This window comes from Gavialis gangeticus, unplaced genomic scaffold, assembly GCF_001723915.1.
Source record: "Gavialis gangeticus isolate Ggan-Ray unplaced genomic scaffold, GavGan_comp1, whole genome shotgun sequence".
In the NCBI taxonomy this organism is placed as follows: Eukaryota; Metazoa; Chordata; order Crocodylia; family Gavialidae; genus Gavialis; species Gavialis gangeticus.
Window position 1 is genome coordinate 8667910 of NW_017728996.1, and position 17149 is coordinate 8685058.

A 17149-nucleotide genomic window follows, 5' to 3' on the forward strand; every position below is an offset into this window, starting at 1 on the left:
CCAACACACACATACCCTCCCTGGCACTCAGCTCTTCCCCAGGCTCCTTCCCTACCTTTTCTCCCCTTCCCCCTTACCTGCAGTTCCAGTGCTGCTGGGGCAGCCACGTGGTCCGAGGCCAGACGCCCCAGCAGGGGCTTCTGGCTGGGGGGGAGGGGCCCGGCAGGCCCTGCTGTTGTGGGAGCCCGCCGGGCTTCCCCTGGGTCCTACTGCCCTTGGTTCCTGTCATTTTTGGTGTTTGATGGTTTCCTAAAACTTGCAGCTTCCTCTCACCTTGAACAAACAGACCCCAAAAAATTCCAGTCCTTTTCATGTTTCTGGTAGACTGGCAGAGAGGTTTGCCTTCACAACCCACTGCTCCCTTCCCTCAGGGACATCTCCCTGAGGCTTTGTCATTTGTGTGAGCTTGATGTATCCCATGTGTGCAAAACATTAGAGAACCTGGGGCTGCTGGAGGCATCTCAAAACACCACGTGAACATTTTGCACAGATCTCGTTATGATGCTGTTTTCTTAAATCTGGCTCTGAAGGCTGAAATTGTTGCTGCAGCTGGTGTCCTACAGGCCAGATTGCATTTGGCTCTGTCTAGGGGACATTTTAGGCATTTTAGTGTTGTTATATATGTTATTTATTTTTGCTTGACTTTTTTTTAGTTTCTTTAAAAAATATGCTCATAGCACGTTTTGATAATTATTTCAGGGCAGAAGGGGATATTGGTTATGTTGTAAGCTGGACAAAGTTAAGGAAGTCCCGGATAAGATCGTTCTTGTTCCAAATCAAAAATAATTTGGATCTGATGTTTATAACCACTCACTGCATCTCCTATTTTCCTGGGCAAACCCTTGCCCAACTGTGCCTCGCTGCAGTGCTGTTATGAAATGGTGCATGTGCTTAATTAGCCATACAGCTGTCCTGTTATGTATCTAAGTTTCAATAGAAAGGACTGGCCACTTTTTTCTAAATAATAAGCCCTTTTTATGATGACATGCAAGGCACCTGGGTAGGTATGAGGCATCTTCTTTCAAAATAATTGAAGTAACCTAGCTGAGTGCTGGCAGCATATGCCATAGGTGCAAGCAGATAGCCTCATCTGTCACCCCCGTTTGTGCCATTTTCCCACCAACTCAATGGCTGCTGGGGAACTTCCTTGCGTGCAGGTTCTTCTTTGGCTGCCACTCCGAGGTGGTTATGGGAGAGTATCGATGTTCCCCTTCCTGTCCCTGGCCTAGGTAAGCAGTGCTTCCCAATTACTCCCCTGCACTTTGAGCTGGTGTGGTGAGAGCTCTTCTGTATTCATGTCCCACAACTATTCCCTCTCCCCATGCCATGCCCGGCCCAACCTGCCTCTGAAATATGACAGGGTAGAAAGGTTCAGAACGTTCCTTTGCAAAATCCAGCATTTCTGGTGTAGGTTTTAATGACAAAACCATATATTTAGCTTTTGTGCAAGCAACAGCATGCCGACTATTCCTTCCTGGGCTGGGTGGCCATTATTTGTAACTAAGGCAGCTCTCCTGAAAATGGCACACAAGTATTTCATGTTTTCTGCGACAAGTCAAAATGTTGCGGATGGAATTCCCAGCATCCCCAAGGACAAGTTGACTATGTGTCATCACCGTGTGTTTTTTCTGCTGTGTCTTTTCAGATACGTTGCCCTGCCACTAGCCAAAGCTTTAGATATAAAGAATGTAAGACGGGTGAAGCCTCAGCCCAACTCTGTTTTAGAGGCTTATTTCCGAAGCTGCACAAGATGTCCATCCCAAGTAAGGATCCCATTTCTTTTTACTGGGGTTTGGGGGATTTGTAAAGTCCCAACTCAGTGTTTCAATCTGCTCTCCACGATGATGACATGGGATGGGTTCCAGGAGATGGACAAATGATTGAATACACTTTGAGTTATTTTGCTACCAGGCTGACAGGGTATATGATATTCAAAATACATATTTAATTTCTTGGCATGACATTCTAGGTCAGGTTGCCGGTGTTCTTTCCAGTGAATATCAGTGCTCAATCTTTAAGACACTCTAGTTGGAGAAAACACCAATGGACATCTGTTGGTTAAAAGAAATCTTATATTGTGTTTTTAAAGGAATAATATAAAAAATATTAAGCTGGAAACCTTCCAGTTGATTATATTATTACGTATGTAATCATGGGCTGTGCAGGGAACCAAAAAAAAAAATCTGTTGGCTTTTGAACAGGAACAAGAGAAAACAGGCCAAGATTTGCAAACTCAGAAAATGAATCTTTCTAATGGTGGGGGAGATGGTCTGCAGTGAGGGAAATGCTTGCTCTCCTCACTGCTAATGGTAAACAGCTCCACAGTCACTGGGTTGTTGCCTAAAAGGAAGATGCATCTCCTAGTTTAAAGTTAAGTTCAATAAAGTTCTGAGTCTCCCAAACCAAGGATACACTGTGGGCTACTCTCTCCTCCCACACATGTGGGACTTGCACTAACTGAAGCTCCTGGGGTCCAGAGCACTTGTCCTGATGGTTCACCCCCAAAACTGGCCCTGAGTTGGAGCCAAAGACTGTTAATTGGGGTGTCTGATTTTTTTTTCTTTTTTTTTTTTTCTATTCCTGATTCTGCCACAAGCTCATTTTATCTTTGGCCTGCTATCAGTAAAGATAGGCATATTCATCTGTATGGATTTCTCTTTTCTGCAAGTGTCCTTATTTCTCTGTTGCTTTTCCTTCTGTGTACACATGGAGATATCAAGTGAGATGCCCCTTATCACGCCACAGTTTGGTGCAGCTCTCAAATGGAACTCGGATCTCCTGATTTCCATGCCAAAGCTTTACCCACAAGGCTGGCTCCCCTCACTTTATGAAAGGGTATAATAAACTCTTGTTAGCTAAAGCTGCTTTGGGTACATCTCCATTATACCCCTGGTCCTGGTGGCATGGGCAGCTCTCAAGTATGCTCTGCCTACCCACTCTTTATTGCTTTTCTGTTGCATGTCACACTTCTGGGTTTGGTGCATGAGAACAAGGGTGGGTGAGTGGGGCTGCTGTGTGGACATCCCGTCTGTGTCTCCCAGAATGCCAGGGAGTGGTTTACATGGTGCCACAGCAACTCATCTCTTTCTTGTCAGCAGTAAATGCTGCAGAGTTGAAAAACGAATGATAATGTCAAGAGTCTTCAGAAACCACCACAAAGATAATAGCACAATTTCACCCTTGCGTCATTTTACATCAACATATTTGCAGCATAAAATTGTACAGCAGATCTTTGAAGGGAAACCCTTGCGTTCTTTTTTTATGTTGAATAAATGAGGGGCAGCCTCTGTGAATGATGAAAGCTTTCTTCGAGAATTAAGCGTACAAGTTGGTGCCTGTAGACGGATTGCTTTATTTTTTTTTTCTTGCCAACACAGAGCTTATTTCAGGAAGTTGTTCTGTAGCACGCTAAGTCAAGGAGCCGGTATCTGATGTTCATGTTGCTCCTGATTGCTGACTCACTCCTCTCCTCTTGCAGTCAGAGATGCTGCGCCTGGCCAAAAAGTGTAATTGGACGGTTCACCTGGTACAAAAGTGGTTCAAGAGACGGCGAAATCTTGAAATCCCAATGACGCTGCAAAAATTTAAGGAGTCCTGGTAAGGAGGAAAAACTTTTGGTTCTTGTGGGGCCACATATTTCAAAAGTGATTGATGCTTCTGAGCACAACTTGGGACTCTCCTTAAAGGGATCCACTTTTTCAAAAGGCAGGTGCTTAGTGCTTCTTGCCTTCTTTAAGCAGTGACAAACTGACCACCTTAAATCCCTAACATGTTTCCAAAACATGATCTGAGCAGTTTGTGGAGATCTTTGGCAAGAGCTACAATAGTTTTCACATCTCGACCTCAGTGTACTCTTAAAAAATAAAAATAAAAGGAAAATGGACATTATTCTCCATCTTTTACAAATGGAGATGTGAGGTGACTTCAGGTCGCATGCCCGTTTGTTGACAGAACGTAAGAAATCACCATGCCTTTTATTTTGCATCACCCCAGGATTGTCCAGCGGTGTCTAATTTGGCATACTTTGTGGCAATTTAGTGAACAACTTACAGCAACATCATAATTAGCATTGTGCAAGTGTTATATAAAGCCCCAAAGTTTCCTGGTCAGGCATCACTGGATTCACTGGGTTGACATGGAGGATTTAGTGTTGTTTTGGCACATTAGCAACTGATGGCATGATAGCATATGGAGCATTTGATACGTTTGAGAAATGACTTAAAACGCTGTAGTTCCTGTGTTCTGCAGTGCATGGGATGAAACTTTTTCCCCTTGTAGGTACAAGTCACATTAAGTTTTGGCCTCTTCCCATGTAGTTAAATCATCTAAATGACGTGCCTTTAATATATACTTGCATGATCAACGTATGCATATCCTTACATTCAAGCATTCAAACTCTGAGAAAGATGGTCATGAATTCAGGTATAATAATCCTGCATATTTTAATTCATTTAAAAATGGTCAACTAAATGGAAAGCAGTCTTGTTACTAAATCTTTACTGAAGTGTTTTATAAATAATGTATCGCTACATAATATGTAATACAAAATAAACAAAAGGGTTGCTTTCCTAATACTTTTTTGTGGCTTATGAGCAAGTGGAGGTCTTCTGTTCATTTGTTTCCAGATGGGATGATCTAATACTTTTGTTTACAAAGATGTGTTCAGAAAGCAAATGCCTTATTATTACTTGTTCCTGTGTGTATTTGTTCTGCCATCTTAAAAACCCTTTCTGGGTTTAGAAGTCATGTAAACAAGCGGTGGAAACAATAATGGACTTTATACATTTTTGTAATATTATAACATCTAGAATTTCTTGCCATGGAGCAGGATCCCATTGTGCTGGGCATTGTACAGACACAGAACAACACAATTAGCTTCTGTCTGCAAGAGGCAAGGCAATTTAAATGGAAAACAAGACTGTAAGTAGGTCTGAAGTGACAGATAGGGAGGGGCAGGGAGACGCAAGAGAACAATATGATGCTATTGATGGACTACTTTCTCAGCAGACTCATCACTCTTGATGTAGGTCAGAAGGACCTGGATGTGAATATGAAGCTTTGGAAAGGTTATTTATCTCTTATTAAAAGCATGGGACTAACATAGTTTAAAACATAACTACAGGACAGGAGCCTGTACAAATTATTCTATCGTAATGTATTTCCAGTGCATATAAATATGAGGCCAAAACAGGGCTGCTGATGTGCTTGATTCCATGGGCATGCATCCAGCAGGAGAGGCATAGCTGGCCTCTACTGGTTAAAATACAAATTAAATACTCCACAAGTATAACTGTGAGGAGCAAAATGCTTTGGCAAACCTGTCATGTACATTTTAAGTCTCTGACATGGGTTTTGGTATCAGATGCCTAATCTTACAAGCAAGGTCAAGACTTTCGAATGGTGCTTTTACTTAAGCACCAGGGAGATTCTAGACTTAAAACTTGTCTGACAGCTTTGATGACAATGCTGGAGGTGAGCAATGTTAGATCTGTGTCCTCTGCAGCTACTTGCCTTTTGTGGTGCTGCTTGCCAACAAACTTTAATTGAATCGCGTTCCCAAGGCAGCAAATTGGGAACATCATTGTGCCCTTTTTATAGGCGAGGTTCCAAGCATTGACATGTTTTAAAAGTCTGAAATCTCCATCAGCGTATTTATGGGGAAATTTGGCTGAGCCAAGTCTAAACCATACATAAGGTATTAATGCTCTCAGTTAGGCAACATTAAAAATCCTTTGCACAAAACTTCCTGGTCTGATTTAAAATCCATTTGCTAAGTTGTGTGGGAAAGCTGCTGTCCTCTATTGTTAGCATCAGCTGCATGGAACAGGTTCCTGAAGCTGTGGCTGGCCCCTCTCTCAGGTTGCTGGGTTCAGAGCAGATTGAAATGCGACTCAAGCAAAATTTGAGTTTGGACGAGTTTTGTGTTTTTGGGGAAATCCAAATTCACAGTGAAACTCAGTGGACTACAAACTAAAGCCTTGATCCTTCAGCGGTGCACACATACACACTCCCGTTTGAAGCCAATATGTGCATAAATGTAATCTCTTGGCTTGATCTTGCAAGGTGCTGTATGTTCTGGTCCTGATACCAGAAAGCGCTTAAGCACATGCTTAACTTAAAGCATAGGTGTAATTCCAGTGGGCCTACTCCACGTGACTATGTGCTTCGCAAGGTCAAGTACTGGGCCCTCAACACCTTGCAGGACCAAGCCCGAGGAGATGGTATGAAAATGGGGTGGGACAGAAGAGGAAATATATGTGAACCCTTTGCCAAACTGATCATGCCTAGCTGCACAGCTGTGATCTTACCACATGTTTAATGAGGCCACTGAAAACATAACGGTCCTTATTCTCCTCTCACTTGTACAGGTGTAAAGCCAGGGCAATGCCATTGAGTTTTACCAGAGAGTACACTACCAGCACAGCGTCAGGTCCTAGAGTCTGATCATCCAGTGCAGTCGTGGCTTCCCTCATGTCTTATGGTTAGTGCTTGGGGAGTCTGTCATGGGGCAAGCGTAGATTAAATGGGTCCTAAATTCTAGCAGTGGGTTTTTAAAAAAACACTGCTTTAATTTAGGGCTGATTAAACACCTGTGTTGTGCACACACCCCGCTGATTTACCTACCTCTCTGGTGGGGAGGGGAGGGCAAGCTGCCAGCGGGTGGAGCTGTCCCTGGGGGCAGGGGCTGGTGCTTCCCTCTGCAGCAGCAGTGCCCCCTCCCTAGCGGCACTCGCCTACAGGCATCTGGCTCGGGCAGTCCTGGGTGGCACCGCAACTGCAGAGGGAATCACCGGGCCCCCACACAGCTCGGGCATGCAGGCAGGCTCCAGGATGCGGGAGCAAGATCAGGCTCGCCGCTTTTCTTGGGCAGAGCTGCTTTCCCAGGCTGCTACCAGGCTGCCTGCATGGGCTTCCTGCAGAGCCACGGAGCTGCACGGAGCCCAGTGCTTCGCTCCGCAGCTGTAGGGGCAGCAAACTAAAACTCTTTGGAGGAATCATTTTAAGGCACATGATGCCACTGAATTTCCTACAGCAACTGGAATTAATGTGCAATATGCCACTGAGGCGTGCAAACACCGGCATCATTAAAGCGGTGCCAAAGCATTTAGCCCACTTTAAAGTGTCGTGCGGACATGCCCCTTGTTTCTTCTACACATGCTGTTTAGTTCTAGTCCTCACTCTAACTCATTCGGTTTGTTTCAGTGCTGCTTAAATGTTACCTGTCTGCAGTGGAAATAGGGCTGGAAGGCCCTTCAAGAGGCTGTCTAATCCAGTCCCCTGCTGCAGGTGGGCTTGTCCCTATCTAAACCGTCCCGTCCAAGTCTTTGTCTAATCTGCTCTGAACTTCCAACGGCGTAGATCCCACAGTCTCTCTAAACTGTTTCAGAGCGTAACCACGCTCATAGATTGGATATAAGGAAGATCTTTCTCAGTAAATCTCTCTTGTTGCAATTCAGAGCTGCTATTTCTTGTCCTGCACGGCCACAGAAAATTAATTTATTGCCACCTCCTTATAACCACCTTATAAATCTCTTCTCCGTCTTTTCTCCAGACTAAATAATCTCAGTTCTTTCAGTTTTTCCTCATAAATCACATTTCCTAGACCCCTGATCCTTTTTTGTTGCTGGGCTCATTCCAGTTGGTTGGTGACAGTAGCAACTCCATCACAAAGCTGCAAAGCTTTGTTTGTTCAAGTTAACGAGCATTTGTATCATTTGCTGAAAGATGCGATGGTGGGATGAAGAGCTCTGATTGCCTATTGCTGCTGGGGCATTCCCAGCACTTCTATCACTGCTTTTTCAGCTTCTGCTGCAGACTATTCAGACTGGTCCATTTAGCTTCTCTTCTTCTCTCCTCCCCATTTTTTTCCCCATTTTAAAATGCTGGGTAAGGCTTGAACACCTTCTATTTTTCCAGTGGCCTTGAGATAGAGCAGAACAGTGCAGTGCGGTGGAGTTTCCTTTGTCAAGACAAGTTACAGTGGTCATCATCTCGGGTATTAATTCGTGTCAATTAGTGTTAGCAAAGACCATAGTTCTCTACATACCCGCTCTAGTAAAGGCAGCTTTCAGGATTCTCATCTCGTCTTTCTCAGCAAGTCAGCATTTACTTTCTGGTTATTCTCCAGCTCTTTCCAAGCCTCCTCACATAACACCGTGTAAACAAGGAACATCTTGATATCTGAAAATCAAATGTTTTTCTGGTTGCCAGCAACAATTGCTCCAGGAAGAGGCAAGTGCTGGATTGGGCCAGGGCCTGTAGAAAAAGGTCTAGGAGTATGTGCAGTGTTTCCAGCATCTTGTGAAATGGGAGCAGGAACATTTTTAAATTCAGTCTTGTGCCCCACCCAGTCCCAAGATGCTACCTCCCACATGGGCTCATGAGATGTTACAACACTACTGGGCTGGCTGCATTTCATGTCTTCATATTGATTGCTAAGCAGCAACATGGCTTCAGTTCATGGTGGCTTATGGTAGAGGTGCTCAACCCCCAGGCCCACAGGCCAAATCTAGCCCATGAAGCCATTGCATCTGGCCATGGGTCGGGAAATTTGATGGCAAGGGGGAGCAGTTGCTACCTTCCCCACAGCTGCCAAATTTCCAGGCCCCATGTGGCCAGATCAAGCCCTAGCTACACTCACTTTACACACCAGATCAGGACTGCTGTCCAGATCCAGCATGCAGATGGACCTGGCACTGCCCATCTGGCCTGGGGTATGGGAGAGCAGAAAGGTTGGGCACTGTTTGTCTGTGGGCACTGTTTAATTTTTTTCCATCCATATAATAAGCTTTGTTTTGAAACTTTAGATCAGTAAACCAAAACCACTGCCTCCTCCCTAATTTTTTGTGAAATTTGTTTTGCAGCCACTAGTAAGTACCACACAGCTGCCACCAGACCTGACAGCACATCTCAGCCAAATACTGGCAAACCTGGCCAGAGCTTCAGATTTACAGTGTAAAAAAATCTATGCAATGGAACGTGTTGGGCAGCTTTATTAATAGGTGATCCTACCAACCTATAGTGTTCATGTGTAAATTGGACACTGAATGGCTATTTGCTACGTATATTCATTTTGCCAACGTTGTCCTGGAGTGAGCCAGTCAGATGAGAGAGAATGCTGTAGATAATCACAATTGAGAAATGTCTATCCTATAATAATTTAGAGATTATGTAAAGCCCTGTGCTTTGGTTAATGACTTGTCTGCTACCTAAATATCAAAATTTGCATATTAAATGATTATTAAAATATGCAGACAGTAACTAAAAGATACCCACAGAGTAAAGGATAAGGATAACTTTGTATATTTATGTGCAGGCTGTATTCGCTGCCACAGTTGTATTTAATGATGACAATTGCAAATGCAGAATAACCGCTTGTTCTTATGTCATTTCATTTCAATTTTGTAGTTGGCGATTTATATTTTATCTCTCATCATCCATTGCTGGATTTATATTTCTATATGATGTAAGTTTAATTTATTTATTTGGGGGATATTTTCTGTTCTAATGCATTTTTTTATTGTTTTGTTTGCTTGCATACAAAATAAAGGCCTTTTTTCAAAAGCTTTTAAAGTCCGTGGGAAGACTCTTATTGACTTCAGCTAGTCTTGGATACAGACTGCAATGATAATTTACAGTGTTGTAATCTAAATGACAGCTTACTGTGCTCACCCAGATTTTGTTTTAAATTTGAGATTTTTTTTTCTCAATACATTGTTGGAAATGCTGAATACACGTAAAGATGCAAAGTTTTTCAGAACTTGTTTGTCAGGCAACATCAACATTATGAAAATTATAAAAATGTTACCCAATTACAATCTGTTTTTCTAATTTGTACCCATAAAGGAACACATCATGTGAGACTGTTTTTCCTAATAAAAAATCTGGAGGCTTTATAGGCTTTGTGTGACTGCAATATAATCCTAAAGCAGTTCACTATTTTCGCGTGATTGGCCTGGTTACTTCCAGCTTCCAACATCCCAGCAATATGTGGAGTAAAATTCTGTGGAGTGAAGGATTTTTCCCTTGTAACTACTGAAACACCTAACTGGTGTTCAGAATGAGGAGGAAAGACTGATGAACATAGATGCAGTCAAATCTGTTCTCTTGCTCCGAATGAACGCTATTGGCACCTTTCATCAGGCTGAACCCTGAGACTGAAAATGTTTACCAGGTACAAAAAAAGCTTGAATCATCATAGCAGTGCACTTTGAGCAACTGCAGTAATGGAAAGACTACACCCAAAAACTTTGATTGATATGGAAAAGTGAAATGTTTAGGTGTCCCAAGATGTTGCCAACACACCATGAGTAGCTCATTAAACCTGAAAGATAGGATCGTTTTAGGGGGAGGGTTGATATGGAAGAAATGTAGTGTAAGACTGCAGTCGAAAAACCTGTTTCACCCTGTAGCATCATTTTTTGCAATATAGGGGCTTTTAAGGTGAGGACATGAACTAGTGCTCAGTTGTTCATTTTTTTGTCTGGTTCTTTTCCCCAGAAACCTTGGTTTTATGACATCTGGCAAACATGGGTCAACTACCCATATCAGGTAATCACTGATCAACTTAGTATTCTTGCTACTTACCATGGAAGAAATAGTCTGCAGAAGTATCTCCTTCTCCACTAAGCTGTTCCAGAGAAGGCCAGACGGAAACATTGTGTTACAGACTCTAGCACACAGCCAAATGCTGCTCAGAGCTCTGCTTTGGGCAGCTTATTCTGCAATTCAGACCTCCCCAGCATGTTGCCTTTCATCTAGGCCTGTGTGAAGCAGCTAGTATTTGCTTCGGATTCAGCGGATTCAGGGGACAGTGACTCGATTCGGTGATCCGAATCACTGTCCCAAATCGATTCGGCTGAATTTGATTCGGAGAGTCAGCTGCTGCCGAATCTCCAAATTGCCCAGGCCCATCCCCCACTTGCTTTCCTAGCCCCGGCAATGGCTGCCCCACCTGCCCCAGCTCCTGGCACTTTGGGGAAAAAAAGCCCCTACTCACCAGGTAGTGTGTGTGTGTGGGGCGGGGGGGGGCAGTGATCCCTGCTGCCCCCCCCACTGCCCTGTGCTCTTTGGGGGGGCTCTGCCATGAGCCCCCTAATTTCCCCCCTGCTCTCCCAGTCTCCCCGCTTGCCCCAGTTCTGCCCTTTAAAGAAAAAAAAGAAAAAAAACAAAGCCCCAACTCACCAGCTGATGTACAGCAGGGGCAAGGGGCGATTCCTGCTGCCCCTCATTGCCCCTAGAAGCCATGAGGCCACTGCAGGAGATGGGGGAGGGGATGTTTTTTTGTTTTTTTCTTAAAGGGCCAGGAGCTGGGATGAGCAGGGCAGCAATAGGGAGGCTAGGAGAGCAGGTGGGGGTCAGGGAGCTTGTAACAGAGCCCTCCATGCAGTGTGGGGCAGTGGGGATCGCCCCCCTGCCTGGCAGCACCTGGTGAGTGGGGGGCTTTTTTTTAAAGTGCTGGGAGCTGGGGCCGGATGGGGCAGCTGTGGGGGAGCAGGCAGGAGATGGGGCCTGGCAGGGGTCCCCCATGGTCCCCTCCCCTGCCCCCTACTTACCAGCTCCCTGCTGCAACAGGCGGGGACTGCCCAAATCACTGAAGCTCTCCAAATCTTTTCCGAATTGGTCTGGAGAGCTTCGAATCGATTCGGACCTTTTAATTGGTCCCCTAATTCTGTTCGGATTCAGAGATTCGGCCACTGAACTGGTCCGAATCTCCTCTGAATCGAATTGGCACCTGAAGCTTTGCACAGCCCTACTCCCATCCTACCCCTTTCACAATGCCAGTTGTCTACAGGATTCGAACATGTGTAGGAATAAAGTCCCAGGCAAATACCATCCTGCCCATGACTTTTCCTGATCACCATGTCTGAACTTCTCTCCAGTTTCTGTCTCCTTTCGGAGAAAAAAGACTCTGAGTTTCTTCTGGGTTCCCGCAATAATAATCCCTTTCCAGTAAACTAAAATAAATAAATAAATAAATAAATAAAATTAAAGCCTTGGCTATGGTATCTGCTGCCTACCTCTGGCTACAGTTACTAGTCCCTCCTGGACAAGCCTTCAGGCTCCTTTAATTTCTGGCAGTGTTATCACCCACTAGCCTACTTCCCTGGGCCTTTTTCAAAGAGGAGAGAAGGTCAAAGCCTACCCATTGCTTACAGCTAAACTCTATCCTTAATTGGGATTCTCCCATCTGAGCTTTTTCAGTCCCTTTTTAAAGGGGCCTTGAAATGTCTTCAGGTAAGCATGCGGACAAGGTGATCCAAGCAGGAGCAATCTCGGGAACAACTGGGTGTTTAGGCTCCCATTAACCTCTCCCCAGCCCTTTTGGGGTTTGTTTCACCTTTTGGCTGCATGCCTAAGATTTTAATATAAATTAAGCTGCTTAAGATTCAGTTATCAAGTTCATGGTTGCACTGAAATGTTACACTGAAATGTCAATAAAAATAACAGACTTCATTTATTTCCATAGGTTTGTGAGAAAATGCTGGTGACCTTTGCAAATGAAGGGGCGCATCTACACATGCAATTAACACACAGCAATAAACTCCAGTGCAGTTCATGCCAGAGTTTATTGCTCCTGGGCATAGCGCTTTAACATGTGCCCGGGACCGCAGCATGTTGAGCCAGGGCAGAGCAGCCTCAGCTGGCAGGGGGCCCCAGGAATCAGCCTGCCAGCCCAGGGCTGCTCTGCCTCAGCACAACATGCTGCAGAGGGGCTGGCTGGGGCACAAGGACTTCAGCATGGGGCCAGCCAACAGGCAGCCCCCTCACTGAAGCACCCTCATGCCCGAGCCAGCCCCATCAGCATCTGCATGTGCGTTGCTGCAGAGTAAATAACTCCATGGTAGGGTAGTACTTGTGTTTCCAAGTACTAACCTACAGTGGAGTTAATTAGTTGGCTCCATCCTAATAGCACTGTCTGTATAGATGCTGAGATATTTACTGCCGAGCTAATTAGGTAACTGCAGTAAACACCTTGTGCAGATGGGTCCAGGGTGAGATAAAAGGTAGGCCAGATGTTTCTGGTAGGCCAGCAGAAGGGGTGAAGGAGTATAATTGAAGGACTTGTAAGTTTTACCTCAAAGCTTGAAAGATTTGACTTGCAGGCTGTTTCACACTTCAGGGAAGGACAGAGAAGACATTCAGGCTCTTGGGGACAGCAGTAGTAGTTTAAGAACGAAAGTCATTTTACTTTGCCACTTACCTTTTGCTGTGTGTTCTAGAGTAATAATGGTTATTTTCTTCTTTGTAGTCCTTGCTGCCATCCCAGTATTGGTACTATATGGTTGAGATAAGTTTTTACTGTTCACTGTTGTGTACCCTTGGTGTGGACAACAAAAGGAAGGCAAGTATGTATGATTGTGAGCTATAATCTCTGGTTCTTTTAGGATTTCAGTACCTTCAGTTAAGGAAAAACACTGTACTGGCAAGCAGTTGGGCGCTAAAGTAGTCAGAGCTTAATTGTTCAAGTTGGAAACTATTTATTGAAAATAGCAAGTAGTTGATGGGCTCACCCCATCCACTTCCTCCACTCCGATGATGATGGGGTGTGTGTGGGGGGCATATAACCACAATAATCTGCATGTATAGCTTGGAATAAATCTCATCTCTATAATACTCTGTATGTACCCATAGCTAGGCTCTCGCACCTGTTTCTTCATGGGTGTTTATAGCAAGAAGCCTCTCTCTCCCCTATATTAAACCGCTGCTTATGGAAGTAAAGATATAATAATATAAATTGTGCACATATGGTCTGAAATCAGAATCTTGGTCCTTCTGCTTCAAAACTGCTCCTCGAGCTCTAGAAAATCTCCCCTACCTGCTAACGAGTGGCCCTACCATCTCTCCATGGGTCAGCCACGAGAGGGCAGCATCACTCCATTGCTTGCACTCGCAAAGCAAGTCCATTATAGGCCCACACGCTCCCGGTGTGACCTCCAGCCTTGCAGCCACAACTCTGTTTTCCTTTTTTTTAAATGTCTGTTTTGACAGGAGAGGGGTGGCTGCATTTGTTGTTGTTTTGCTCCTAAGTCAGACGTCTTTATTTGATTAATAGGATTTTATAGCCCATGTCATTCACCATCTGGCTGCCATTGGTTTGATGGGCTTCTCATGGTGTGCCAATTACGTTCGTATGGGGACGCTGGTGATGATTGTACATGATATTGCAGACTTCTGGCTCGAGGTAAGTGTACACTTATTGTGCATTGCCCAGGTTGTATTCAGTAAGGGGGTTTTTAGAAATCTTTGCTGTCATCTCTGCAGATTCCCTTTCTATCAGAATCTAGAGGAGACCTGTTTTCATAAATTCATAGACTAGGCATCATCTCATCTGACATCTTGTCAGGAAATTATTCAGACATATGAAAACGGGTGAGAAGAGAAGTTCTGCAATATGAACCTGGAACTAGAAATTCAGCGTGTCCCTTGCTTAGCATTTGCTTTTTTTTGTGGGCCATTTTGGAGTGACAAGCAAATTGCAAGAGCTTTAGTCTGGCTTGGCATGCAAGAGCATAGGTCCAGGCTCTTTTTGTTTTTCCAGCATTTGCAGCTGAGGAAGGCTGAACATTTAAAGCCCTGTCCATGTGGCTTGCCCTGCTGAGCATGTTGTACAAGAGGAAGCTTCTCCTAGAGCACAGTCGCATGCAAAGTGGGTCTTACCTCTGTGGACTCTCTGGGTTTATGCCGTCATGACTGAGATTTGAATGCAGCATTCGAAGTCTTGTCCATGATGGGAACAGTCATGATTCGGTCCTGAGTGGTTAACAGCTGATGCTGCTCTATCAGTGTTGTTTCCTGAGTGTAGAGAATGAGCAGTCTACGGCTGCTTGTACGCGCCATGGGGGTTTACTTCAGTTTAATTCTCCCTAAATTGAAGCAGTGGGTTTTTTTTAAAACACTGCTTCAATTTAGGAAGAATTAAACCGTAGTAAACCCCTGTGGTGTGTACACAAGGGTCAGACCCAATCCTTACCTGCCTCTCCAGTGGGGCGGGGTGGGGAGGGCAAGCTGCCGGCAGACTGAATGATCCCTGAGCTGCAGGGGGGCTGGTACTTCCTTCTGCAGCAGCGGCAGCACCCATCCTCGGGCACCTGCCCCCCCACCCCCCCAGCCGCAGAGGAAAGCACTGGGCCCCCATACAACTCAGGCAGGCTGCAGGGAGAGAAAAAAAAGAACAGGCTCACAGCTTTTTTTTCCCCTTTAGTGGAGCCTGCCTGCATGGGCTGCCTGCATGGACTGCCTGTGCAGCCCATGAGCTGCATGGGGCTCAGTGCTTCCCTCCGCAGCTGTAAGGTAGCAAACTGAAACACCTCGGAGGTGTTTTATTTTGCTACATCCCAAAGTCATTTAACGTGCAATACACTGCTGACAGTGTAAACAGCAATGCCATTAAAGTGGTGCAAAAGGGCATTTAAGCTGCTTTGAAGGCCAATTTTGTGGCGTGTACAAAGGCTGTATAGAGTTTAGTCATGACCGGAGAAGACTGCAGTTGACGACCACTGCACTGGCCACCCCTGCAAAGATTGAGCCAGGGATTTCCAGGGCTAAAAACACGAAAGGGTAATGGAGACCTGTTCTCTGTGGATTACATTAGCTGCCTTCCCTCTGCGTCTGAGGGGGCAGCACTGGTGCAGCCATGCCAAATGCTGGCTAATTATGAATAACTTTGGGATGATCCTGAGAGCATGGGCATACAGACAAGTTACCATGAGATAACCTAGAATAGAAACAAATAGCACAATTTCTTTGCAGTAACTGCCAGGATGCACACTCTTCTGTTGCGGTAAGTGCAAGGTAGCTTATCCCTTAAGGAAAGTGGGATAAGCTTGCATTTCCCCCAGGGTAAATGTGTGCACAGAGGCCGTTATCACAGGTTCACATCTTAGCTTACCTCATCTTACTTTTTTCTCATGCCCATAGCTTGATTGTGCAGGCAGGGCCCACAGCTCTTCTGTTATCTTTCTCTGCAGCCTCTTTGAACCTGTTGCAAGTCTAAGGAAAGGAATTCTTGGACTACATTGTGAACCATTAACTTTGTTTCCTAATCAGAGAGGTTTTTTTTTAGGTCTTTGACACAAATTCCTTTCTTTGAGATGAAAGGAGCTACATAGACACAGATAATATTTTGTTCCCATTTTATTTAAATGATATTAAAATGGTTGGTATGTTTGTCCGGAGTGGGGAGGGGGAGTTATCTCTAACCTAGATGTCAGCCACACTTATGAGAATGTAAAGAGGAACTATTTCAAAAGCTTGAGATTTGTTTTATATGTGGGGTTGATTTTTGTTTTCAATATAGGCAGCCAAAATGTTTAATTATGCCCGGTGGGAGAAAACCTGCAATGTCCTCTTCGTCATCTTTTCTGTGACGTTTTTTATCACACGAATCATCCTTTTCCCCCTTTGGTAAGTAATACTTGTTTTAGTTGCACTTCTCAGGTCATTCTCTTTCCACCAAAAAGTTGGTTGAAGTTTGAATGAAAAATAGGAAGGAACCCACTGTTATATGGATTCAGGAGCCAACTGTTACTACCAGCTAGAGATTTGGTAGGATAAAAATAGTGATTGGTTTTTGTTGTTTAAATCATAATTTTTAGCTTCAAGTAAATCCACTCTTTAAAATTATACCCAATTAAATCTGAAATAATGACCATCTGAGTGACGGCTTAGAGTTACTTAAAGATGTTACAATAATTTAAATGTAATATTATTTAGAAGTATGTATTTTCTGCTGAAAAGTTAGTGTGTCAGAATAAGGTGGGGTTGCTGTCACTTGGGCATTTTGGTGATATCTCTTGTTTGGACTAATTGTATAGTTGGGAAAGATTTTTAGACAAGCTTTTGGCATGAGGCTATAACAACCCTACTATACGAAACCCCACATACGGAAATAATAGAACATTTCTAAACCTTTTCAAACCATTTTCATTCAAAGCTAAAATTCCTTGGCTTCTAAACTGTCTTTTAATAGCAAGATGCATATTTCAGTAGAGCTGAGATCTGTTGATGAAATTCCTAGTCTCTTCAGAGGTTTTTTTGTGTATGTTCAGGAAATAGCCAGGTGATTTAGCTAACTGACTGAGAATGAAAAATTATAAATAGAACAGCTGGTACTTGGAGTGGGTTCCTCTTTCATAGCAATGCTATT

The 17149-nt window shown here is 44.2% G+C and overlaps 1 protein-coding gene across 1 annotated transcript in view; it reads left to right on the forward strand.

Moving 5' to 3' along the window:
• Nucleotides 1–17149, forward strand: part of CERS3 (ceramide synthase 3) — a 91157-nt gene that overhangs the window by 28388 nt on the left and 45620 nt on the right. The window contains exons 3-9 of the mRNA XM_019504003.1: nucleotides 1646–1763; nucleotides 3479–3597; nucleotides 9409–9466; nucleotides 10501–10551; nucleotides 13253–13345; nucleotides 14057–14185; nucleotides 16301–16407. Coding sequence (XP_019359548.1) covers nucleotides 1646–1763; nucleotides 3479–3597; nucleotides 9409–9466; nucleotides 10501–10551; nucleotides 13253–13345; nucleotides 14057–14185; nucleotides 16301–16407 — 675 coding nt within the window. The remainder of the gene's footprint in view (nucleotides 1–1645; nucleotides 1764–3478; nucleotides 3598–9408; nucleotides 9467–10500; nucleotides 10552–13252; nucleotides 13346–14056; nucleotides 14186–16300; nucleotides 16408–17149) is intronic.